Source organism: Stegostoma tigrinum, chromosome 23, assembly GCF_030684315.1.
Source record: "Stegostoma tigrinum isolate sSteTig4 chromosome 23, sSteTig4.hap1, whole genome shotgun sequence".
Classification (NCBI taxonomy): domain Eukaryota; kingdom Metazoa; phylum Chordata; class Chondrichthyes; order Orectolobiformes; family Stegostomatidae; genus Stegostoma; species Stegostoma tigrinum.
Window position 1 is genome coordinate 7,453,795 of NC_081376.1, and position 27,967 is coordinate 7,481,761.

General features: G+C 45.6%; 1 protein-coding gene across 2 annotated transcripts in view; it reads right to left on the reverse strand.

Moving 5' to 3' along the window:
• Window positions 1-20,398, reverse strand: part of gsg1l (gsg1-like) — a 225,242-nt gene extending 204,844 nt beyond the window's left edge. The window contains exon 1 of one of the 2 annotated variants that reach the window (XM_048552779.2): window positions 19,821-20,398. In XM_048552779.2, coding sequence (XP_048408736.1) covers window positions 19,821-20,121 — 301 coding nt within the window. In that variant the 5' untranslated portion in view covers window positions 20,122-20,398. The remainder of the gene's footprint in view (window positions 1-19,820) is intronic. The other variant, XM_048552778.2, reaches the window with a different exon arrangement.
• Between the last annotated feature and the right edge of the window lie 7,569 nt (window positions 20,399-27,967).

Genomic DNA, 27,967 nt, shown 5'->3' on the forward strand with positions numbered 1-27,967 from the left:
ATCGATGCAGATGGAAGATCCGGCGTGGGGACAGCGGGTAGGGGGAGTCAACTGGGCGCCATGTCCAGATTCCTGATGGGCACGGTGAAGAACGCCAAGCTGCTCGACGTCTTCAGCACCCCTGCAGACGGAGCACAGCGGAGGTACACCTGGTCGCGGCCAGACGGGTCTATTCGCTCAAGGATAGACTTCCTGTTTGTGTCACGGACGTTCTCGGTCAGGTCCACCGGCGTCGAGCCAGTGTTCTTTTCTGACCACTGCCTCCTGCTGGCCGACTGTCACTTACAGGACGACCAGCCGCCCGGCAAGGGGACGTGGAAGCTCAACATGACTCTGTTGACCCCAGAGAACGTCAAGGAGCTTAAGAGGGAGAACGCCGGTTGGAGAACCGTGAAACCCCTCCTTGAGTCTCCAAGCGACTGGTGGGAGACGGTGAAGGAGAACATCAAGAGGTTCTATGTCCTCACGGGTGTTCAGAAGGCAAGAGAGAGGCGAGGAAAGCTGTCGTGACTCCAGAAAAGGGTGCAGAACCTGCTCCTTCTGCAGTTGATGGGGGGTCGATGTCACGGAGGACCTCCGCAAGGTGAGGGGCCAGCAAGCCTTGCTCTTTGCTGTGGAGGCCTCCAGATTAATCTTCTGGTCCAGGGTCCGCTCTGTGGAGCAGGACAAGACGTGCTCGTGTTTCTTCTTTCAGAAGGTGCACAAAGAGAGCTCTGTGCTTAGCCGGCTGAAGGAGGATGACGGCTCGGTGACGTTGTCACGGCCCGACATTTTGAGGATCAGCAGATCCTTCCATGCCGGACTGTACGACACGAAGCCCACGGACAGCACGGCCTCCGAGTCATTCCTGTCGTCTATCACGGAGGTCTTAGACCACGGCACGAGGGAGTGGCTGGACCGGCCGATATCCCTGGATGAGCTGACCAGAGCCCTCAAGTCCTTGGAGAGGAATAGGACTCTCGGGAGCGACGGCTTACCGGTCGAGTTGTATTCCGCTCTGTGGGACCTGGTCGGCCAGGAGCTGCTGGAGGTGTGCGATAGTGCGCTTCGGGCACGGGAAATGTGCAAGTCCATGAGGAAGGGCATCGTCACCCTCATTTACAAGAGGAAGAGGGAGAGGGAAGAAATTAAGAATTGGTGTCCCATTTCACTATTGAACGTGGACTACAAAATCCTGGCCAAGGTCATAGCCAACCAGGTCAGTTCTGTCCTGGAGTCGGTGATTCACCCTGATCAAACCTGTGCTGTGCCGGGCAGGAAGATCGCTGAGACCCTCGCGCTCATCAGGGATACGATCGCCTACGTGCGGGACAGGCGGGTGGACACCTACCTCGTCAGCCTGGACCAGGGGAAGGCCTTCAACTGGGTCTCTCATGCTTACATGAGGGACGTCCTCTCCAAATTGGGGTTCGGGGAGGGCATCCGCAATTGGCTCCGGCTGCTCTACACCAACATCGTTAGCGCAGTCTCAATCAACGGGTGGGAATCGGACAGTTTTCCTGTTAGATCTGGAGTCAGGCAGGGCTGCCCGCTCTCTCCTGCCTTGTTCGTATGCTGTGTGGAGCCCTTCGCCGCATCCATCAGGAAGGACGTGAGCCTGAAGGGCGTGACTATCCCAGGCAGCGGAGGCGTTCAGGTCAAGACCTCCCTGTACATGGACGATGTCGCCGTCTTCTGCACCGATTGTCGGTCAGTGAGTAGACTATTGGACATCTGCGGCCAGTTTGAACTGGCCTCGGGTGCCAAGGTCAATAGGGGTAAGAGCGAGGTCATGTTCTTCGGGAATTGGGACAACCGCTCCTTCATCCCCTTCACCATCAGGACAGACTACCTGAAGGTGCTGGGTGTTTGGTTTGGTGGAGCTGGGGCGTGCACTAAGACTTGGGAGGAGCGTATCACCAAATTGAAGCAGAAGCTGGGCAGGTGGACGCTCCAGTCCCTCTCCATCGCAGGTAAGAACCTGGTTGTCAGGTGCGAGGGGCTTTCGGTACTGTTGTATGTGGCGCAGGCCTGGCCTATTCCCTGGACCTGCGCCGCTGCGGTCACCCGGGCCATCTTCCACTTCATTTGGGGGTCGAGGCTGGACCAGGTCCGCAGGGACACCATGTACAAAGACCTGGGAAATGGGGGAAAGGGCGTACCGAACGCCACCCTCGGCCTGACGGCTACCTTTGTGTGCGGCTGCATCAAGCTGTGCGTAGATCCTCAGTACGCAAACACCAAGTGTCACTACTTACTGAGGTTCTACCTGTCCCCAGTGTTGCGAAGGATGGGCCTGGCCTCGTTGCCGCAGAATGCTCCGAGTTGTTGGACCGTTCCATACCACCTGTCCTTCGTGGAGAAATTTTTGAAGGGAAACACCTTTGATCACAAGGCCGTCAGGCAGTGGTCAGCACGTAATATCCTCGAGACTCTTCGGGAAAAGGAGAGGATGGATCCCGTCGTGTGGTTCCTCACGCAGACTGCCAAAGTCGTTTGGCAGAATGCCTCATCGCCAGAACTTTCAAACAAGCACAAGGACATTGCTTGGCTGGCGGTGAGAGGGGCTCTGCTAGTGAGATCCTTTATGCATGCCCGGAATCTCTGTGCCACCACACGCTGCCCTCGAGGCGGCTGCAGGGGGGGATGAGACTGTCGATCACCTCCTCCGGAGTGTGCCTATGCGCAGGAGGTTTGGAGGGGGATGCAGTGGTATTTGTCGAGGTTCGTCCTGAGCAGCTCCGTGACATGGGACTCCGTGCTCTACGGGCTGTTTCCCGGGACGCACACCGAGACCAACATCAATTGAGCCTGGAGGACCATCATTGCGGTGAAAGACCCTCTTTGGTCTGCCCGCAACTTGCTGGTCTGCCAGCTGAAAGAACTGACCCCGACCGAGTGTTGCAGACTGGCACACTCCAAGGTCCAGGACTACGTGCTGAGGGACGCGCTAAAGCTTGGGGCAGCTGCCGCCAAGGCGCGGTGGGGAGAGACCACGGTATGAAACCCCTAGTCCAGAATAGAAAAAAGGGCCCTATCTGGTAACTGGGCCCAGCTGGCGCCTTCCCCAACTGATCAGGGGGGCCAACGGGGGCTGTGCGGGGTGATGACTGCTGGGGTATTTTCTTTGCTTTGTTTTTTTTTCTTCTTTGTTTTGTTTTTTCCTTTAGTTGGTGTACATACCCCCTGGGTCACCTGGAGCTGCTTGCATGACTGGGTAGGTGTATAAATATGTTTTATTGTTGGTACATCTTATGAATAAAGTATATTTTTTCAAATAAAAAAAAGGTGACGAAACGTCTGAAAACTAACCTTCCAGCTCAGCGAGCAAACTCACATCCAGAGAGGTCAGAATCCCTTGGATTGGTAGGGTACTAATTTGAGTAGTCCTGGGACACCTCTGGGAGAGCTAAGATGTCCTTTGGATTTGTTAATCTACAGTTAAACTAAAATTAGTGTTTATGATTTCACTTTGCCGTTGACATAAGACTGAGCGTTTCCATTATAGGATTTGTGCTGCACGCTATGTTTAACAACCTATCATTATCTCAGAGGTTTGCCTATCAGTACATAGTATGATTGAAAGTGTCAAGTGGTTATAATGTTTTCAACATAGGGTTGAATAAAAATGCTTTGGATTTGCATGCAAAAAATTCTACCAGAACAAAACCAGTGATTTGGAAATAAGGAGGACAATAACTATTCCCCCGTGTCAACAGCTGTAAATCGATCTCACTCTTCCATGCACCAAATTGTTGCCTCAGTTCGGTAGTGATGCTCCATCACTGCTTTTATTCATCAATTTACAAGTGTGGGAGACAATGATTTTTTTACCTGCTCTGCTTGTCCATATAGACATGTAAAGCAGTAGCTTAATTTTCATTAACTTTAAGAAAACTGACACTATTTTCCAGTTAAAAAAGACAGAGACAACATTTGATTGCAACTTGCCAGAAAGGTACAGTTATATTTTGAATCACTTTCACCAGCTCACAATGTTCTCCTTCCTTGCAAATTCTTTCCTGAATTCACACCTTGATGATATAGCTTTGTATGTGTCAGCAGAGTTCTCACGTTTTATACAATGGTGGTGTTTAACGCAGCAGCTTTGCGGGCTATTTGAAGAGATCAGAGCTCATCTAACTTCATCAATATCAGAGAATCCCTACAATGTGGAAACAGGCCCTTCAGCCCTCTGAACAGCATCCCACTCAAGCCCATCCCGATACCTTTTCCTCTGTAACCCTGCATTTCCCATTGCTAATACACCTAGTCTACACGTCCCTGAACACTATGGGAAATTTAGCATGGCCTACCCACATAACCTGCACATCTTTGGACTGTGGGACGAAACCAGAGTGCCCAGCAGAAACCCACACAGACTTAAGGAGAATGTGCAAACTCCACACCGTCAACCGAGATTGGAATTGAATCGGGGTTCTTGGTGCTGGGAGGCAGCAGTGCTAACCATTGGGCCACTGTGCCACCTGTCAACTGAGTCTCAGAATTTACTGGAGCGTGTGTTGTTCATCACCTTTGTGCATCGATCTGCAGTCGTAACATTGTATTCCTCACTCTGTTCTCTTACCCTTTTGCACTTTGTATGGTCTGATCTGCCTGTACCGCAAGCAAAATAAAACTCTTCACTGTAACTAGGTACATGTCACAATGATAAATCAAATTCAATCAAATATTTAGGTTTGTAAGTGTTTGCACACAAAGTTTCTGCAAGATCTCATTGATAACTGCACACAACGATTAAGAGAGCGTCTGGATGGTTTCTCTATTGATAATAACCGTTCAGTCATCTTTTCATGGTCACTCCATGACGGATCACTGGAGCCAAAACCTGAAATGGAAGCCTGGTAAATGGTGTCCTTTTCCACTCGAGCGCTGTTCTGCTGTGAATATTTAGCATTCTCTGCCTTTACACGGATGTGGGTCTCAACCCTCGAACACATTTGAGGCTGGAATAGACAGACTTTCGGTCTCTCGTGGAATCAAGCATTAAGGGGACTGGGCAAGGAGCTGAGACCCAAGGCCAATCATGACTGTATCGAATGATGGAACAAGCTTGACGGGCTGAATGGGCTACAGCTGTTCCCATTCCTGGTGAACGCTGTCGTGGTTGAAAACCAGCCCACTCACCATGGACCAGGAATTAAATCTGAGATTTGCAATTGGCATCGGATTGTGTTGATGCAAAAAGCTGCAGTTGCCCTGTTTTGTTATCCCAGAGATTAATTGGATTTAGTTTAAAATTACTAATTGGCACGTAATGCTTCTTTTAAAAAAAAGAGTTTTTAAACATTGTAAGCGTTAGCCTGTAATTAGTTTGTAGCAGCAGCAAATGAGGTATTGTAATATGATTTAAATTGACCTTGTGCATATTACTGTGAATTCATAGCACTTCCCTCTGTACATATTTCCTGATAGTGGGATTAACCTGAGAGAGAGTAGCCTCAAGAGAAAGACATTTTTCTAAACAAAACGGGAAAGCACAAAAGGAAGGATCCACTTGTAAAGTCTGAATGATATAAGTTATAGCATTTAATCCTGCAATTCCCATTTCAAGCTGCATCACATCAAAGGCCTGTTCTTTTATTTTTGAAAAGAGCTTTGATTTTCTAGAATTAGAGCAGTGTGGAAGCAGGCCATTTAGCCCATCAAGTCCATGCTGACACTTCAACAAGCATCCCATCCCACTACCTTATCGCTGTAATTTCCCATGGTTAATCCACCCAATTTTTTCCATCTTTGGATGGTGGGAGGAAAGCAGAGCACCCAGAGGAAACCCATGCGGGCGGAGGGAGATTGTGCGAACTCCATGCAGATAGTCACCTGCAGCTGAATTCTGAGCCACCACGCTACAATGAAACAGCTGTTTGGTTCGTGTTAAAATTCATCACTATATATGTCTCCGAACCAACCGACTAAGATAACTAAGTTAGGATGAGTTGGATCGAAGGTTTCTGTGCTGCAGAACTCTGATTGATATCCGCAATAAAGGCAAAATACTGCAGATGCTGGAAATCGGAAATAAAAGCAGGAAGTGCACCTGTAATATAGCACCTGAGCTCACCCCTTGCCAGCTTCTCTGTTGCTAAAGATGACAATCATTCCTTCGCTACCTCTGGGCTTGACATGTCCAATAAAAACCCAAACAACTGCGGATGCTGTAAATCAAGAACAAAAACAAAGTTTTTGGAAAAGCTCAGCAGGTCTGGCAGCATCTGTGAGGGAGAAAACAGTTAACGTTTTGGGTCCGGTTCTGAGGAAGGGTAACTGGACCCGAAGCGTTAACTCGTTTTCTCCATCACAGATGCTGCCGGGCCCACTGAGCTTTTTCAGAAACTTTGTTTTTGCCCCTGACATGACTAAATGCTCCTCTGTTTGCTTTTCTATATTCAACCTTCAGTAAAATTATTCCCTATTCTGCTAGACAATGCACACAAGATCTCAATCCACTACCACTCCCGTGCTCGCTGAACTGTGTGAACCAAGAAAAATTGTCACCCTCATTTCCAAATCTCTCCTTGACCACATCTCTCCCTCACCATTTCTGCAATCTCCTACAATTTCACAACCACTTGAGATAGCCGAGCTCCATCTATTCCGGTTTCTGAAGTGTCTCTGACTTTAATCACGCTGTCTTTGGTGGCAATAGCCTTCAGCTGTCTAAAACCCAATCTCTGGAACACTCCCCTTAATCCTTTCCAACATTCTTTACCCTTTTATGAGATTTCTAAGCCCTCATCAATTCGTCAGTCCAACATAGCCTAATGTTACACTCTTATTCAATAACATTCCCGTGAAATGCCTTAACATGTTTTATTACATAATAGAAGCTACATAGGTTTGTTAGTGTTATTGTATTGTCTATTCATAGGGTGCAGCCAATTTAACTCATCTGGGGAACTGAACTACCATTTTGTCATGAGTCATGTCTTAGGAATGTGCCATTATCATAGAGAGTAGGGATAGTAATTGTCTATTCAACCAATCAAACCTGTTCTACCATTTAGCTTAATCATGGCTGATATGTAAATTGGCATTTTTTTACCAAATTTGGCTTCCTTAAGCTATGTAAAAGCTAAACATCTCAGTCACTGACATATAAAAAGTCTCTGTTTTTCTGAGAAATAAAGTCCACACCTCCATAACTTTACTTGGATGCTACCTGAACGGGAAGGCTTCAGTTATAAGGAGATGCTGGATAGCTCTGGGCCATGTTTCCCCTGGAGTGTAAGAGAAAAAGGGGTGACCTTACAGAGGTTTATAAAATCATGAGAGCCATAAGGCTACAGCTTTTCTCCATGGTAAAGAGGTCTAAAACCAGAGAGGCCAGAAATATAAAAGGATCCAGGGGGGCAAATTTTTCACACAGAAGATGGTGAGCATCTGGAACGGGCTGCCAGAGATAGTGGTGGAAGTGAATACAATTTTGTCATTTAAGAACCATTTCCACAGGTACATGGATGGGATAGTTATGGAGGGATATGAACTAAACACAGGCAAATGGGACTAGTTTAGCTGTGAAAACAGGCCAGCAGGGGCAAGTTGGGCTGAAGAGTGTGTTTCCATGCTGCAGACCTCTCTGACTCTATAAGTCTATAATTCGTTGTTTGATGCCTTCTGATCTCACTGTTTAAGTGCCCTAGCTGTACTTTGAACATTGCACCTTTCAATTCTGAATTTTGAGCTATTTTGTGTCTGTTCAGGCTCTTGGAAAGAGTAGCCTGTGCCTAGACCTACATCTCACCTGCGTCCCTGCGAGCTTGTCATCCTCAAAGACCTTCCCATTACTTTGGAAATGTTTGATGGAATAAATTCCCAGCACCTTATCAGGTCAGGCATTCCAAATTCCGATCAATGTTTGAGTGAAAACACCTCCCTTCATTTTACTTCTTAATATTTTCTCAGTGGCTTTGAATCTATAACCTTGTGACTATTGAACCTTTCACCAGAGGGAATAAATTTTCCCTCTCCACACAATCAAACATTTACATCGTCTTCAAACCCTCTGCTATGTCACTCTCAACCTACACTGCTCTAGGGTGAGCAGCGTTAACATTTCCAACTTCTCCTCATACCTGGTAACATCCTGAAAAACTCCAGGTGCACTTTTTCCTATGGCCTTTATGTCATTCCCAAGGTGTGGTTCTAGGATTTTTCCACAATATTCCAGCTGAGGCCTAACTAGTAACTTATAAAGTTCTAGCCTAATTTATTTGCATTTATACTCATTTCCTTTATGTCTATGTTTTTGTGACCACCTTATCAACTTGCTTGGCCACCTTTAATCATAGAATCCGTACAGTGTGGAAGCAGGCCATTTGGCCCATCATGTCAACATCGACCTTCTGAAGAGCATCCCATCCCGACCCATACCAGCATACTCTATCCCGTAACTCTGCAATTCCCATGACCAATCCACCTAACCTGCACATCTGTGGATTGTGTCAGGACCCAGAGGAAACCCACACAGACACAGGGAGAATGAACAAACTCCACACAATTGCCTGAGGTGGGTCTCTGGTGCTGTGAGGCAGCAGTGCTAACATGAGCCACCGTGCCATCCTGAATGATTTGTGTAAGTGGGCACTAAGGTCTCAGCTCATCTACACCTCTCAAAATTCTGCCATTTATAACAGACTGTCTTTCTATATTAGTCCTCACAACATACAATTAACACTTCTCCACATCGAGCTCCATCTGTCGTGTTTCTGCCCATTTCACATTCTTGTTTGTGTCACCCTGAAGCGTCGCTTCATTAGAATCTGCCACGTTCTCAGCTTTTCTATCATCTGCAAAACGTATAGTGCAGCTCCCTACACCTGGGTTCAGGTTGTTTTTAGAAAATTACAGAATGAGGGAGCAAAGCTGTTTCTTGGGATCATGCACAGAAAAGCCATAAAAAAAATCCAGCCACCACTGCCCTTTGGTTTCTGTCACAGAGCCAGCTGTGTGCCCGTAAGGTCATAGTGGCAAGTATCTTTTGAACAAGACTCTGTTCTATCATGTCAACATATGAATTAGGAGTATGGAACATGCTATTTGGCCCTCTATCCTGGTCTACCTTTCAACAAGATAATGGCAGATTTAATTGTATCCTTAATGCCACATTCTCACCTACCCCTAGTAACATTTGAAACCGTCAATAGTCACGAATCTGCCTTAAAAGTATTCAATAATCTCACCCTTACTGTTCTCTTGGGAAAAGAGTTCCAAAGATTCACCACATGCTGAGAGAAAAAGGAAAATTCTCCTAATTACCAGAATGTTGCCTGAGATGGAGCATTTCAGGTATGACAGGAGGCTGGATAAGCTTGGGTTATTTTCTTTGAAGGTTGAGGGATCAGATTATGACGAGATCCTCACAAAAATCCTCACACAAGTTTGGGATGAATAGAAAGAATAGACCTGTTGAACTTTTTGAGCAACTTCTGTTTTTGTTGCTGAATCAAAAGCAGCTGTTTCCCTGAGTTGAAGGATCAATAACAAGAGAACATCATTTTAAAGTGAAAGGCTGGAACTTTAGAGGGAATTTGTGCAAAAGTATTTTCACCCAGAGGGTGGTGCAGATGGGGAATGCACTGCGAGGGAGGCTCATTGAGGTGGGAAACCTCATTTCTTTTATAAAGCACTTGGATGAGAACTTGAAGTGTCATAACTTTCAAGGCTATAGGCCTAGCGTGGGAAAGTGGGATGAATGTATGGAGTACATTTTATCAGTACAGACTTGTTGGGCCGAAGGGCCTCCTGTACTATATGATTCTATCATTCAATAATCTCTGTGTTAATGGGGAGACCCCTTGTCCTTTAACTGAGTCCCCTAGTTGTAGTCTTTCTCACAGCATCCACACTGTTAAGGTCCCTGAAGATCTTATGTGTTTTGATAAGAATGTCTCCCATTCTTCTGAACTCCAATGGATACAGGGCCTGAGATAATGGGAACTGCAGATGCTGGAGAATTCCAAGATAATAAAATGTGAGGCTGGATGAACACAGCAGGCCAATGCTACACTTGTCCCCACACCTCCTCCCTCACCCCCATCCCAGGCCCCAAGATGACATTCCACATTAAGCAGAGGTTCACCTGCACATCTGCCAATGTGGTATACTGCATCCACTGTACCCGGTGCGGCTTCCTCTACATTGGGGAAACCAAGCGGAGGCTTGGGGACCGCTTTGCAGAACACCTCCGCTCAGTCCGCAACAAACAACTGCACCTCCCAGTCGCAAACCATTTCCACTCCCCCTCCCATTCTCTAGATGACATGTCCATCATGGGCCTCCTGCACTGCCACAATGATGCCACCTGAAGGTTGCAGGAACAGCAACTCATATTCCGCCTGGGAACCCTGCAGCCATATGGTATCAATGTGGACTTCACCAGTTTCAAAATCTCCCCTTCCCCTACTGCATCCCTAAACCAGCCCAGTTCGTCCCCTCCCTCCACTGCACCACACAACCAGCCCAGCTCTTCCCCCCCACCCACTGCATCCCAAAACCAGTCCAACCTGTCTCTGCCTCCCTAACCGGTTCTTCCTCTCACCCATCCCTTCCTCCCACCCCAAGCCGCACCCCCAGCTACCTACTAACCTCATCCCACCTCCTTGACCTGTCCGTCTTCCCTGGACTGACCTATCCCCTCCCTACCTCCCCACCTACACTCTCTCCACCTATCTTCTTTACTCTCCATCTTCGGTCCGCCTCCCCCTCTCTCCCTATTTATTCCAGTTCCCTCTCCCCATCCCCCTCTCTGATGAAGGGTCTAGGCCCGAAACGTCAGCTTTTGTGCTCCTGAGATGCTGCTTGGCCTGCTGTGTTCATCCAGCCTCACATTTTATTATCTTGGGATACAGGGCCTCGCCTGTCAAACTATTCAGTATCCAGCCCCTCCCCCACCCAGTATCAGTCGAGTGAGTCTTAACTGTTTCTAATGCATTCAAATCCTCTCTGAAAGAAGGTAACAAAAATAGTATGCTGATGGCAATTGTAATTTGTCCCACCTTCTAGTCTTAGATAAGGGAGTGAGGTGATTTTTTACAACATTCCAGACAAGAGGGGCAATTCTGGAGTCTGGCAAGCTTTGCACAATGATACGTAATGCATCAGGGCCATCCTCCCATATTTTATTTGGTAGCTTGTGTGTTGGAAACCAGCTTCTGCAATGTGGCCTATTTTAAGTCCCCTTATTTTCTCCATTCCTGTTTCAAAATCCTAGTGAATCTGCTAAGTTCTTTATTCCCTCGCATCACAGCTCATTCTGCCCTGTGAGCATAAGCACAAACTATCAATTCAACAAGTCTACCATTTCCATAATGCCCACCACTGTATCCCATGCATTGACCTCTACTGGGGCCATCACACTTTTTCTTAATTTGTTAATGAAAATTATTGCTGTTAGATTATCCATATTGAATCCAGTTTACCCTGGCAAATTTATTTCTCATCACTCTAGCATTTATCGTATCCTAATTAAATGTTTTGGTCGAATTTAATGAGATGTTGTTTGGCAACAGAATTATAATCGATCGCAATCTATGACCACTGGGTCTGGAATAACCCCTACTCAGCTATTACTATCAGACCAACAGATCAACTCGGGTTCAATGAACAGTGCAGGAGGGCATGTCAGGATCAGCACGAGGCATACACAAATGATGTGACAACCTTCTGAAGCTACAACACAGGACTAGTTGCAATCCAAATATTCGAAGTAGCACATAATAGACAAAGCAAAGCAATGGCACAATCACAGGATCAGATCTAAGTGCTGATGTCTCGTATCAGCATTCTGTCATGAATTCAACAAATAACCAGAGGAGGAAGTGGAAAAAAAGCCTCTATCCTTAATGATGGAAGAGCCTAGAATATTGGTGCAAAAAATTAACCCTGAAGCATACAGAACAGTCTTCAGCCAGAAGTGCCAAGTGGATGATACATCCCGGCCTCCTCAAGAGGTACCCAGTGTCACAGGTGCCAGTCTTCAGCCAACTTAATTCACACCACATGATATCAGAAAAAGGCTAAAGCCAATGAACATTGCCTAGTTTTTGGGTCCTGACAACATTCCGGTTATAGTAATGAAAGTTTGTGGCATGGTGGCTCAGTGGTTAGCACTGCTGTCTCATAGCACCAGAAACCCAGGTTCGATTCTACCCATGGGCGGCTGTCTGTGTGGAGTTTGCACATTCTCCCTGTGTCTGCGTGGGTTTCCTCCAAGTGGCTCTGGTTTCCTCCCACAATCCAAAGATATACAGGTTATGTGGATTGGCCATGCTAAATTGCCCGTAGTGTTCAGGGATGTGTAGAATAGGTGGATTACAAGGGGATGGGTCTGGGTGGAATGCGCTGAGGTTCGGTGTGGGCTTGTTGGGCTGAAGGACCTGTTTCCAAACTGTGTAAGGATTCTATGATGATTCTAACCAACTTGTTCCAGTACATCCATAACATAGACTCCTACCAGACAAAGTAGAAAATATCCCTGATATAGCCCATCCACAAAACACAAAGCAAATTGAAGTAACATTAGGCTTCTCAGTCTCCTGTCAATTTTTACAGTGATGGAAGTGTTGACAGTGCAGTCAAGCAGTACTTACTCAGCACAGCACAGCCATTAGTGCTCAGTTTGGTTTCACCAGGACCACTTGTTTCCTGACTTCATTAGCCAAAAGATCTGAGCTCCAGAGAGAAATGAGAGCCTTTAAGGTCAAGTCAGATTTTCACTGAATATGGCATGGAGGAGCCCTAGAAATGGTTGGTCAGTGGTTCGCACTGCTGCCTCACAGCGTCAGGGTCCTGGGTTCGATTCCACCCTCGGGTGGCTGTCTGTGTGGAGTTTACACATTCTCCCTGTGTCTGTGTGGGTTTCCTCCGGGTGCTCCTGTTTCCTCCCACAGTCCAAAGATGTGCAGGTTAGGTGGATTGGCCACGCTAAATTGCCCGTAGTGTTCAGGGATGTTTAGGTTAAGTGGGTTAGACATGAAGGGGTGGGGAACGAGTTGGGGTGGGATGGTCCTTGGAGGGGCAGTGAGGACCTGCTGGGCTGAATGCCCTGTTTCGACACTGTAGGGATTCTATGAATCAAAACAGGAGATATTTGGAATCAGAGGGTGAAATCTCTGCTGTTGGGAACCATACCTGACATAGGAAGATGGTTGTGGCTGTTGGAGTTCAGCGATATCAGCTCATGGGCATCACTGCACCAGTTCCTCAGGTTAGTGTCCTAGACCCAACCATCTTTAGCTACTTCATCAATGACATCCTCCCCACCCCCATTCATAATATCAGAAGTGGGATATTCACTGATGGTTGAACAACATTTAACACCATTCACAACTGCTGAAATATTGAAGCAGTTCAGTTTAACATGACGCAAGACCTGGACAGCTCTCGCGTTTGGTAAATAATGTTGATGACACACAAGTGCCAGGAAATAACCATCCCCAAGGTGGGAAATTCTAACCACGTTCTCTTGGTAATGTTGCCATTACCCAGTTTCTCACCAGCATTGTAATATGGGTTGCCATTGACCAGGAACTGAACTGAGCCAGTCACGTAATTACAGTGGCTACAAGAGCAGATCAGGGGCTGAGGAACTCACCTCCTGACTCTCCAAAGCCTGTCCACCTTCTACAAAGGCAAAAATCAGAGTGTGACTAGACACTCTTCACTCACCTGGATATGGGCTCCACCAACTGGATCATCAGCCAGACTTCTCCTGTCAACATTCACACCATAGTGTGTGCCATCTGCAAGGTGTACTGCAGAAACTCAGCAAGATTCCTTTGACAGCACCTTCTAAACCTGCAATCTGTGCCATGTAGAATGGCAAGGGCAGCAGATGCATGAGAATACCACCAAATACAATTTCCCTTCCAACCCACTCACCAGCCTGACTTGGAAATACACTGCTGTTCAACCAATGTGACTGGGTTTGGATCCTGGGATTCATTCCTTATAGTAGTATGGGTGCACTTGCCTGACAGCAGAACAATCAGGTAGCTCATCACCACTTTTTCCAAGGGGCAATTAAGTGTAGTCAATAAATACTGACCAAGTTGGCAAATGCTGGTAAATGGAACCAGATCAGTTTAGGATATCCGGTTGGCATGGACAAGCTAAAGCAAGGGCTTGTTTCTGTCCTGTATGACTCTGAGTCAGCATTGCCACATTGCATGAATAATAAAAATAAACATTACCCAAATGCTTATTTTCACATCGCTGTCGCTCAGTGGAGACAATATCACACTGTCTTTCACTTTCAGATGCACAACAGCATTATGCAGAAAGTGCTTTCTAGCTACCTGAAAACAAATTAAATTGTACAAGGCTTTAGCTTTGAGTTTCGTTACGCTGGAATATAGTCATTTTTTGAGTTATTTGTGATTAGAACATCATGCGCATAGCACTTCGTTGATTTTAACTTTATTGGACATTTTTCGTCTCTGGAACAGTAAGAAAAGGTTTCTGCAGAAAAGTACTCTGTTTTCCAGACATTGGCCATTGGCCTTTCTCTGCTGACAGTTGAAGACTGGACAAATGACCAGCCATGCATGCCTCTACCCCACAGAAATCCAACAGATTGACTCTGTGAGAATTGCCTGGGAAGTTGAAACTTCTGACAGACAAATTTTGTGCTTTTTGAAAACTCTCTCCAAAGCCTCTATCACCAAGCTAGGTTCTATCTGACCACCTGGCGACTTTCTCTCACTTCTCCCTTCCACTCCCGACAAATCCCTAACACTTGATCTCTCCCGTCTACCTTACCCCTCTCCGTCTACCCCTGACATCTAGCTTGCCTCACCCCTCCGATTCTTTCATGACCCTCTGATACCCGCCTGAACCTTTGATTCCATGACCCGACTGGACAGTCTACACAACTCTGACCACTGATGCCACTCTCACACCAGCCACAGCCCACCCAACCCACTTTATCCCTTCCAACTCCCTGTCCCAACTGGATGAGCCTCTTATCCTGACAAACCTTCTCAAACCCAAGCCAACTACTCTGCCTTTACCCACCTCCCACTCTACTCAAGTATTGAACTGAACCACATTTTTAATCTAAAACATTCATCTAAAGGAGTTAGTCTGTAATTTACAGTCCACAGTGCAGCCTACCGACTATTCTCTTCTCAGTGGGAACACCAATAAAATGTCATGAGACTGGTCTGAACCAGTTCCATTTTACACTAAACAAGGTGAGTATGGACCAATTTCATCAGTTCCATCTTATTTTCCAATTAACATTAGTTGCTCTCAATTACACCAGGTGCATGCATATGACAACAGCACTGCTGTTATAATGGGAGATTTTATTTTTAGAAGCAGAACGGCTAAAGTGGTAACGGCAATGAATTTAGACAATATACCCAAGAGAGTTTTATTTTTGACAAGGGAACTGACCATACCAGATTTAATGATAAGTATCAAATCAATCTGACAAGGAAACATGTTGCAAACCTCTGCTACAAAAAGATTGAAGTGATATCAGGTTTTTCATAGGAAAGGGAGATTTTTCAAGTTTGTTCATGGGATGTGGACATTGCCGGTCGGATCAGCATTTGTTGCCAATTAATGATAGCCTTGGCAAAGAGGGGCTAGGGTTAGGGTTACAACCACTGCAGCCTTTGGGGTGCTAGTACACCTACAGTGCTGTTAAGGAGGAAGTTCCGAGGATTTCAAGCCAGTGACAGTGAAGGAATGACAACATACTTCCAAGTCAGGATGTTGTGTGCCTTGGAGGAGGACTAGCGATTAGTAATATGTCTGTCCATCTGCTACTCTTGTCTCTGGGCGGTAGAGGTCAGAGGTTTAGAAGGCACTATTGAAGGAACCTCAGTGAATTACTCTAGTACACCTTATGGCTGGTACAGACAACAGCCATTGTGCCTTGACAGTGGAGGGAGTGAATGTTTAAGTTGATGAATGGATGCTAATCAAATAGGTTTCTTTGCTCTGGATGGTGTTGGGTTTCTTGCATGTCCTTGATGCCACACTCATCCAGGCAAATGGACAGTATTCCATCACAATCCTGACAGACACCGAGATAGGAGGTGAACTACTCAACATAGAATTCCGGTTTCTGACCTGCTCTTGTAGTTATTGTATTTCTGTGGCCGGTCCAGATCAGTTTCTGGTCAATGGGAATCTCCCATGGTGGTGATAGTCAGTGCTTCAGCAATGATAAGATATTTGAATGTCAAGTTGACCAATTTAGACTCTCCCTGTCAGAGGGGGTCATTTGTCTGACGTTTTCCTGGCTCAAATGTTACTACTATTCATCTGTTGAACCCTGAATAATGCCTTGGCCTTGCTGTACATGAGCATAGACTACTTCAATTGCTAAGGAGCTACTAATGGCACTTCATATTTTGGAATAACCAGTGAACATTTCCGCTTCTGATCCTATGTTGGAGGGATGATCATTGACGATGCAATGGAATTAAGGGGGCTGCGTTCTAGGAAACTACCCTGCTATGCTTATGTAGCGATGATTTGGTGTTAATAACGACCACACTATGCTAGTTGTGACTGCAACCAGCGGGGAGCTTTATTCCTGATTCCCATTGACTCCAGTTTTGCAGGACTCCTTCATGTCACACTCAGCCAAACACTGCCTTGATGTCAAGGGCTGTCACTGTCTCCTCGCTTCTAGAGTCCATCTCTTGTCCCCATGTACAGATCAAGACTGTAATGAGGTCAGGAATGGAGTGACCCTGGAAGAACCCAAACTGGGTGAATCTGAGCAGCTTGATCCTTTGCATGGAATGCTTGATAGCACTATTGATTGCACCTTGCATCACTATGTTAAAATGATTGGGTAGTAATTATCCAGGTTGTATCTGTCCTGATTTTTAGAGTGCATAGGACATAGCAGAGCAATCTTTCACATTGCCACATTGACACAAGTGTTGTTGCTGGAACAGCTTGGCTAGAGGCACGGGTACTCCTTATACAATCATAGAATCCCCTACGATGTGGAAGCAGGCCACTTGACCCATTGAGTCCACACCAACCCTCCAAAAGGCATCCCACACAGATACTGTTCTCAGCCCTATCCCTTTAACTCTGCATTATTCAGATTTGGGGGAAAAGGACAGGAGATTGGCACTGGGTAATGATGCTCATTTAAAGAACTGGTTTAGGGACAACGGGCCAAATGAGCTCCTCACAGCCACAACAATGCTGTGCTCCTGTCGGCATCTTGTCAGGACCAATAGAGTTTTCCATCCCCTATACACCCAAAGGTGTCACAATACAATGTGAAGTGAATCAAATGGAGTGAAGAATGGTTTCAGTGTTGCTGGTGGCTCAGAAGGCTGAGTTAGCGATGTAGAGTCATACAGGTGTACAGCAAGGAAACAGACCCTTTGGTCCAGCTTGTCCACACTGAACAGATATCCTAAATTAACCTAGCATTTGCCAGCATTTAACCCACAAAACCCTTCCAATTCATATACCCATCCAGATGCCTCTTAAATGCTTCCACCACTTCAGTTGACAGCTCATTTAAGACACTTTCCACTCACTGTGTGAAACATTTTCTCCTCAGGTTCCTTTTAAATCTTTCCCCTCTCAACTTAAACCTATATCCTGTAGTTTTGGACTCCCCCACCCTGGGGGAAAGAACTTGGCTATTCAGCCTATCCGTGCCCTTCATGATTTTATGCACCTCTGTAAGGTCATCCCTCATCCTCTGAAGCCCCAGCCAATTCAGCCTCTCCCTATAGCTCAAACCTCCAACCCTGGCAACAGTCTTGTAAATCTTTTCTGAACCTTTTGAAGTTTTACAACATCTTTCCTATAGCAGGGAGACTAGAATTGAATGCAGTATTCCAAAAGTGGCCTAGCCAATGTCCTGTCAAACTGCAACATGACCTCCCATCTGCTATTCTCAATGCACTGGCCAATAAAGGCAAGTGTACAAAATGCCTTCTTCATTATCCTATCTGCCTGTGACTCCACTTTCAAGGAATTATGAACCTGCATTCCTATCTTTCTTTGTTTGGCAACAATCCCCAGGGGCTTACCATTAACTGTATAAGTCCTGCCCTGATTTGCCTTTCCAAAATGCAACACCTCACTTTTATCTAAATTAAACTCCATCTGCCACTCCTCAGTCCATCAGCACATCTATTCAACGTTCTGTTGTATTCTGAGATAATTTTCTTCACTGTCCACTGTCCCTACTCTTTTGGTGCCATCTGCAAACTTACTAACCATCCTTCACTGAAGAGTATGGAATGTTTGAGCTATAAAGAAAGGCTGGATAGTCTGGGGCTTCTTTCACTGGAGTATAAGAGGTTGAGAGGTGATCTTTCGGAAGCTTATAAGATCATGAGGTGTATAGATTGGGTTAATGATAGGTGCCCTTTCCCTAGAGTTCTGGAATTTCAAGATTACAGGGCACATTTTAGAAATGAAAGGAGAAAGATTTAAAACAAAAAGGCATGAGGAGCAGATTTTTCACACAGCTGGATGTTTTGCATGTAGAGTGAAGAGTGAGGAAGTGGTGGATGTAGGCACAATTACACCACTTAACATTTGGATAAGTACACGAATAGGGAAGGTTTGAGATTTCTGAAGAAGGGGCTAGACCTGAAACGTCAGCTTTCCTGTTCCCCTGATGCTGCTTGGCCCGCTGTGTTCATCCAGCTTTACGCCTTGTTATCTCAGGCTTGGTGGGATATGGGCCAGGAGCAGGCAGGTGGGACCAGTTTAGTTTGGGATTATGATTGGCATGGACTGGTTGAACCGAAGAGTCTGTTTCAGAGCTGTATGACTCTATGACTGTACGTTGGTAAACACTTTAGTGTTATCTCTTGTACTCACTTTCTGAATCCACCGTTTTCTCCAGACTGGAATATTTATGGAACTTCCTCTTCCCATCAGTTATCGTCCATCACCATCATTCAAAATACGCTTCAGCAGAATAGCTCCCTATGACCCCAGTCAGAACACGATGAAATAATTCACTCACCTTTCAATGTGGCCAGAAATAGCCTAATGAGTGCAATAATAACTGGAAAACCATTTTGCCTTGTTCAGGTCCTATGTGGGGGATGTGGCGGAACACCAGGCTCTGGAGGAATTTGTGATAAATGAAAACTACTGGTGTTTTTTTGTGCCAGACAGCAATTTCTACCCAAACTTACTTCCTGGGGGATATAGGATGTGTGTTGAAAGTAGCAAATTTGTAAATTCAAGATCGAAATCCAACCAAAGCACCAAGCTGACAGAATAATCTCTAGCTCGTTTCTCTCCGTGATACAAACTTTGCGCCAATTGTACACACTGTGAGCAAGAATGCCTTAGACCTTCCTCGTTAAATAAACCACCGTCACAATCCGGGGGGAGTCTCAACTGTGCAAAACCCGGATCACAGTTATAAATCAGGAAGCTGTTGGACTATTTTTGGGGGGAATAAAGAAGGCAATTTTAAGAAACGTCACCTATAAATGCAAATCAGCAGTTCGTCCGGAACTGTTTGTGACTAAAGCAGCGAGTCAGTGACAGAATGCTGTCTGCTAATGCTGTTTCATTCAAGTTTCGATTCGTCAGATGCTCCAGTCAGGAACTGTTGTCCGGAGTCTTAATCAGTGGCTTGTTATCGCTGTATTGCAGTCCAGGTACTTAAACGTTCACCCCGTTAGCAATAAGCCCGCTGCCTCTCGGTAATTCCCCACTTGCAACAGTGGGTCTCAACAACCCTGACTTCTCAAACAGAGCACAAGGCAGGGTGGAACCTGCTATATGGGCTATTTCTCTGCAATTTCTCGGATCTCTCCCGAGGATGGGGAGTTGGGTCAGGGTTAGCACACACTCACCGATACCACTGACGTTTTCTTCACAGGAGTACCATATGCCGGTGTGGAAATAACGGAAGACAAAACGATCATCGCCCGTGTCCCAGCTGTAGTGAACCTGGTCGGGTTTGGAACTGTTCACGGCTCCGGTGCGATTCAAGTTGATGCAGTTGGATTTGGTCTCCTTGTTGCAATTGGGTTTGGGCACTTTCTGAGTGCCCTCGCACCAGTACGTGGTAATGAAGGCGGTGGTGGCGAAAAGCAGCGCCACTAGGTTTAAAGAGACTGCTAGCAGCGCCCGGCACTTTCTGCTGGTTTTCATCACTGTCTCCCGCTCTCTTTAGCCTGTCTGAAGTAGGGAGCAGGGCAAATTCACTCTGGTCCTCTGCCCTTTCAAGCCTTCCTGAGCTGCCTGCTTCCTGTCCCACACTGAAGGGAGAAAGGCTGTTCTCTTTCCAGCCTGGAGGAGAGAGGGGACACGCCAGCATTTTCCACTGGAAACCACATTGTGTAGAAATACCGCTGCCTCCCTCTGACAGTCAATCACCTGCTCTCCTGCCTGCCAGTGGAAAAGATTCACTGAGAATTCATATGCCCAGCCCCCTTTCCCTGGGCACTCCCTCTTCTTTAAACAGGCACTTTCAGGCCGGCCATCTGACATATGGGAATGATCGTTTCAGAGTGAAACCACACCAAGCCCCTCTCTGAATGAGGAATTGTGAAAGTGTGAGCTCTGTTCTGTGAAGGAATCTGGCAAATGGGGGGAAAATAAATATTTTAAGGAGAGAGGAATAAAAACAGAATTCACAAACAAGTGACCATATCGCAAAGAAACATTTAGTAACTGCATCTCGCTAATCTAAATAGAATCACAGAGATGTACAGCATGGAAACAGACGCCCCTGTCCAACACATAGAGTCACAGAGACGTACAGCAGGGAAACAGAACCCCCTGTCCAACACATAGAGTCGTAGAGATGTACAGCAGGGAAACAGACCCCTCTCTCCAATACATAGTCACGGAGATGTACAGCATGGAAACCGACCCCCCTGTCCAACACATAGAATCATAGAGATGTACAGCAGGGAAACAGACCCCCCTGTCCAATACACAGAGTCATAGAGATGTACAGTATGGAAACAGACCTTTTGGTTCAACTTGTCCATGCTGACCCAATATCCTAAATTAAACTGGTCTCATTTGCTGGCATTTGGCCCATATCCCTTAACCCTTCCTTTCTCAGTCACCCATTTGCCTTTTAAATGTTGTAATTGTACCGGTCTCCACCATTTCCTCCGGCAGCTCATTCCCTGTAGAATCGTACAGCACAAAACAGACCTTTGGGACCAACTAGTCCATGCCGACCATAATCCCAGTCTAAATTAGTCCCACCTTCCTGCTCCTGAAATGATGTCCAAGTTGCTTATAACTTTTTAAGCTAGTAGTGGTTCTAACACCAGCCCCTGAGGAACCAACATAGTAGATGTAGAAGTCTGGTCAGCATGGAGGAGTTGGACCGAAGGGCCTGTTTCCATATTGTGTATCTCTATTACTCTAAGTGGTATTTGTATGGCACTACTAATGAATAAAATACCCTATAACTAAACACTTCCCTCTAGAGTTATAAATAATCCTTATTCTCTACCCTCATTTTGATTCTTAACCAATTTGGCGCACAGAAAAAGGAAAACAGAAAGCCACAAAAATTGCAATAGAATTCTGCTACTTACAATTACTTTCCACCTATAGTTACTCATTCACTGTATACATCAAGTTAGCAGCTAAGATTATTATTTCATCACAAATATTAAAAATAGAACTGTTCAGCACCAATCAAATAGAAGTAACTCATCCAGATATCCAAAATTAATCTAGTCCCATTTGCCAGCATTTGGCCCATAGCCCTCCAAACCCTTCCTATTCATGTACTGATTCAGATGCCTTTTAAATGTTGTTATTGTACCAGCCTGAATCCATCTCACTAATAGGCACTTTTGGATGGTATGGAGATGCCCATGTTGGACTGGGATGGACAAAGTCAGAAGTCACATAATGCCAGGTTATAGGCCAACAGGTTTATTTGAAATCCTAAGTTTTTGGAGTGATGCTCCTTCATCAGGTGAAGTAACTTTGGGAGATAGATTGCAGGGGGTGTTATTACCTCACAAGTATCAAACACTCCTTTCTCATTCAAAACCTTGCAGATTGAATGAACTATGAGCTAATGCTGATGGTTATAGTCATTTCAATATTCAAACATCACTTTTCTTTTCCCATTGACTGATCAGAGATCACGCATTCTATTTAAGGCTGTGTTTCCCCCAGAATTAGATCTTAATGTTGGTGTTACATGTTCTGTTATATTGTTTGTCAGTATGTGTGAATGCTAACAGACTTGGTTTTAAACCTGGAGTAAGTGTGTGCGTGTACTTGGCTGTGGCTCTAGTGTCAAAACCAAGACAATGTTAATACATTAGCCAGCCCGATGGAACCCACCTTTTATTTGAGATATTTTCTAACCAAATTGCTGTGACCATAGCAGGTGAGAATTAAATGTGGGCTTCTAGACTCAGTGTTCAAGACACTGCCATTGTATCCACTCTCTCCTTTTTATTCAGCAATTTAGATTGTATAACCTTCTGGACAGATGCTAATGAACATATGTTATGCCCGACATGTTGTTGTTGACTTTATTGTGGGGTTGACCTGTTTTCCAGACTCCTGGAAATTGCCAGTTAAAAGTCAAAAGTGCCAGCACAACATAAGACACCACGCCATGAGAATCCTGCCACAAATACTCTCAGTAATCTGTGTAGCTGCTGGTTTACCTACTGCTGGGAAAGGGTTTGTTCCACCATGTCAGCTCAGAGTTTACTTTCTACATTGTGCGGGTTTGCTCATATTAGAATGGGGACCATTGCTTCTACCTGAGATTGGACACCAGGTCAGGACTGGTTCAATATGTCTAGTTGTGGGACCCACATTAGGGTGTGGAATGCATTGTTCGGAAATGTGATGGAGGCATTCAAGAGGGGCATTAATGCGTAAATGCATGGGGGCAAAGCAGGAGGGCAATGATGCTCATTTGAAGAATTGATATAGGCATAATGGGCTGAATGGTCTGCTTCTGTGTGTAAAGTTTCTGTGATTCTGAGTACCTGTAGCCTCCAGGTCACAGCACAGCACCAGCAGGAAGGAAACTGACAGAGAGGGGTCCCATATTGGAGATCAGCAGAGATGGGACCAGCAGAGCGCAGTTCAGTAGGGAGGGGACCAGCAGACAGGAGTCCATATAGAGATGGGACCAACTGAGAAAGGTCCAATGGAGAGAAGATCAGGAGAGGGGAGTCCAACTGAGAGGGGTCCAGCATAGAGGAGTACAATAGCGAGGGTTCCAATAGAGAGCAGAAAGGAATCAATTTGTGGGTGACACGGTGGCTTAGTGGTTAGCGCTGCTGCCTCACAGCACCAGGGACCTGGGTTTGATTCCACCCTTGGGCGACTGTCTGTGTAGAGTTTGCACATTCTGTTTGTGTCTGCGTGGGTTTTCTCCAGGTGCTCTGGTTTCCTTCCACACCCCAAAGATGTGAAAGTTAGGTGGATCCTTAGAATCCCTATAGCGTGGAAACAGGCCATTCAGCCCAGCCAGTGCACACCACCCTTCTGAAGAGTATCTCACCCAGACACATTCCCTTAATTTTCCATGTCTAACCCACCTAACCTAAATATCCCTGGGCACAATGGGCAATTTAACATGGCCAATCCACCTAACCTGCACAACTTTGGACTGAGGGAGGAAACCGGAGCACCCGGAGCAAACCCACATAGACACAGGGAGAATGTACAAACTCCACACAGACAGTCGACCAAGGTTGGTATCAAACCCAGGTCCTTGGCGCTTTGAGACAGCAGTGCTAACCACTGATCCTCCGTGCCACCATGCTAAATTGCCCCCTGTGTTCAGGGATGTGTAACTTAGGTGGGTTATAGGCGGGAATGGGTCAGGGTGGGATGTTCCAAGGGTCGGTGTGGACGTTTTGGGCCAAAGGGTCTGTTCCACACTGTAGGGATTCTATGATTCTAGTGGAGGACAGGGGATGTCCTCCAGCAGGGAGGAAATGGAGATAAAGAAGAGAGGCATAGAGACCAGGTTCACGTGAGGCAAAGTGCGCAGAAGTTGGTCTAGAGGCAGAGACAGAGTTTCCTTACAATGTCTGAATACATCTGAGGAGGCTCAAGTAGCCCCATCAGCTGGTGTCTGATATCTATCACCTCATATAGGAAGTCCTGCTGGACCTTGTGGCTATCAGTTACCTGTATCTGTCAAAGCCATTATCACCCATGGCTGTTTTATCCCTGGGTCCCTTCAGGGTTCTGCCAGAGAGAGATTCAGGATCTCCCCATCAGTAAGCCATGGTAACTGCTGGGCAGTTGACATGGTCTGTTTGTTTGGAGTATATGATGATCACTGTCTATCCATGGAAGAAGACATCTTCATCTCAGTGGCGTGTCCCATTACCCAGTCTGTGTTTGATATAGACTCCCTCGCTCTACCTGCTATCACATTGCGTCCACTTGAAAGCTCATTCAGAATGTCACTCACTCTCTGCTGCTGTTCAGTGATTCGCCTTTTCATCAATGACCTTCAGAGTTTGGAGAAGGCTGCGGGCCTCCAACACAGATAATCCCCCAGTTCCACCATCTGTCCTTCCCATGCAGACTGTGATTGAGCAAGTGAAAATGCTGCCATCACTCATACTTGGTCTCCCTGATATCTGACTTTTTGTGATGGTCCTTGTCTGTCCTTTGTGAATAAATCCTCAGAATAGTTGAACTTCTTGATGTCACAAAGGAAGTAGGCCATTCAGTCCCTCAAGGCTGTGCTGCCATTCGGGTAGATCACTGCTGACCACTTACCTCAACGCTATTTTCCCAAGCTATCTCCGCATCCTTTCATGTCTTTAGTTTCTAGAAATGTAGCAATGTAAGCCTTAACTGTAGGTAAAGGTGTCAAAGTACTATTGGACCATAGGTCTGCTCTCTCGTTAGATGGACTGGTGGTGGTTTAACCTGAATGTACCTCAGGCAAGGGGAGAGGTTGAGAAAGAGAGCCCTTCATGGTAACCTTGGCCAGTGCAGGAACTGAACCCACAATGTTGGCATCACTCTGCATCACAAACCAGTGGTGAGCGAAACTGACTCAAACCACCCACTCTTAGCTGTACTCAATGACTGATTCTCCATGCTATTTGACATAGAGATTTCTAAAGGTTCACGACCTTCTGAGTCAAGAAATCCCTCTCGTCTTGATCTTAAAGGTCCTTCTTCTTATTCTGAGAATGTGTCCCCGGTTCTAGACCCCACAGCCAGGGAAACATCATTACTGTATTTATTCTGTTAGCCCTACTGAAGATATGCATTCTTCAATGAAATTGTCTCTGATTCTTCTGAATTCAAGTAAATTACAGGCCAAGTTTCCTCATCTGTCCTCATAGGACAGCTCAACCATCCCAGGGATCAGACTGATGGAGCTTTGTTCCATTCAATGGTAAGTGTATCCTTCCTTAGGTAAGGAGGCCAAAGCTAAGCACAATACTCCAGATGAAGTTTCAACAGGACTTCTTTACTCCTATACTCAAACCATCTTGCAATAAAAGTCAACATACCATTTCCATCCTAATTTCTTGCTTCACTTGCTTTAAGTGGCTCATGAACAAATGCACCCAAGTCCCTCTGGCCATCAGCGCTGCCGATCTCTCACTGTTTAAGAAATACACTTAGATAAATTGTGAAGCAAATTATGTATTCATTTTGTAAAGTAAACTAATTAACATGATTATAGAGATGTTAGCATGATCTTATTGTATGAAAGTGATTTTTGTTTTGCATTGGATCTGTGTGCTTGATGAGATTCAGTTCCAAAATCTGCAGATACGGTTGGAAAATGCCACTACTACAGGGTGGCACAGTGGATCAGTGGCTCTCACTACACCTGAGACCTGGATTTGATTTCGCCCTCAGGCAACTGTCTGTGCAGGGTGTGTACATTCTCCTTGGCGCTCTGGTTTTCTCCCACAATCCAAAGATGTGCAGGTTAGGTGGATTGGCCATGCTAAATTACCCACAGTGTGCAGGGATGTGCAAGTCAAGTGAATTAGCTTTGGGGAATGCAGGGTTACAGCGGTGAGGTGGATCTGGATGGGGTGTCGTTTGGTGGGTCAGTGTGGACTTGATGGGCTGAATGGCCTGCTCCCACATTGCAGGTATTCTGTGATTTTCTACTTTATGATCCTTAGTGACATCAACTGGTAGAAGTTCTGTTGAAACTTCTCCTGGTGTATTGTGCTGTGTGGACCAGGGTATATTAGATAGTTTTGCACCATTGCTTTTCAAATGGTTTGAGATGCTTGTGTCACTGCAGGAAGGCTGTCAAGCTCCTGGAAACATTCTAAATCCTTTCAAAAGAATTCTTAAGTTGCAACCTGACAGTCCAAAGACTGAAGCAGTTCAGAAGCACAGCTCACCATCGCCTTCTCAAAAGCAATTAGGGATGAGAGCTAAATGTTGACATAGCCAGTGATGCCCACATCTCAAGGTTGAATAAAATAAATCACAATCTTCCCCTTGCCAGTCATTCAACGCAACATGACACCTCACTACTTTCCAGTGACCGAGGTGTGTGAAACAACATATTTTATTTATTGCTGTACTGTTAATTTGTGAGAACTTAATATTTTAACACCAAGGCTTGCTGCATGTTTTCAAAGCAAGCCATCTGCTGCTCATTGTAAGCATTGGTTACAGAGTGACTTGTGGAAAAGTGGTGAAGGTGTGATTGCAGAAGGTATGGAGCTGAGGGGTTTGTACAGAGATTTAAGATTTGGTATAAGTAGCTGACTGCTCTGTGGACTAGAGAACAATTATTGGTGAAAAAGACCTTCTGCGTGGCAAGAGTCAAGTGATTGGTTCTCAGGTAGCTCGACAGCTTGGGGCTTTTTAAAAAATTTTACTCACTGGATGACGCCACCACTGGCTAGTTCACCATTCATTGCCCATCCCTAATTGCCCTGAGGGCAGTTAAACATCAACTACATTGATGTGGGCTGGAGTCACATGTAGGTCAAGCCAGGTGAGGATGGCAGGATGATAATGGACCAGATGGACTTTTTCCAACAATTGACAATGGATTCACGGTCATCGTGAGATTCTTAATTCCAGACATTTATTGAAGTAAAATTCCACCATCTGCCATGGCGGGATTTGAACCTGGGTCCCCAGGACAATATCTAAGTGTGTGGATTAATAGTCAAACGGTAATACCATCTGCAAAACAAAACAGAGAGAAGCCTTCGGACTTCTTAACTGAGGATCTTTTTGTTGTGCTCTCTACAGTAAAAATACTACAAATCTCGAGAAATCTAATTTTATTTTCCTTCCAGCAGTTACTGCAAGGTTTTACTTAATAAGTGAAAGACCTCTCTCACACATGAGCTAGCCAAACCAGAGCAAACACCTCTGGAAAAGGAAAAAGTAGTGTTCTGATTAGCACAAGAACCATTTCACCAGGCCCTTTGAACAAAGACCTCTGAACTGCTTTGCCATGTATAAAAATGTACACATGTGTCTGTGTGCGTCTTTGTGCATGTGGCTGTGTGTGTGTACATGTGTCCGTGTGTGCAAGTGTATATGTGCACGTGTGTGTACGTATGTGTGCGCACACGTGTGTGTATGTGTGTGTGCGTGTGTGTGTAAGGGGAACATTTTAAGGGGATGACAGTTTTAATTAATAGAGTTAAATGCTAATGGTTCATAATCATTTCCCTCTAGATCGTAAGTTTTTCTTCAGTATAAAAATGTGGTCAATGCTTTCTGAGAACCAGGGTCTGAAAGTCAGGTAAATCTTTGCTTACTTTTTAAAATCATTAACTTTGGTGACCAATCAATCACAATCAATCACACATTTCCAGTGTGCTTTCTCAGTGAGGCATTACAAGTGTCTCCGGAAGGTTAGCCAAATGGGGACTTCAACCTTTAGCTTATACACTGCTGCAGTTAGCTCAGAAAGAGGATGTTATCATGGCCTTTCAGATGACACTGATACCAGGCACACCCCACTATATCACCTCCTGGTTTCAACTCTCCATGGATGTGCTGTTTGTTGAAATGA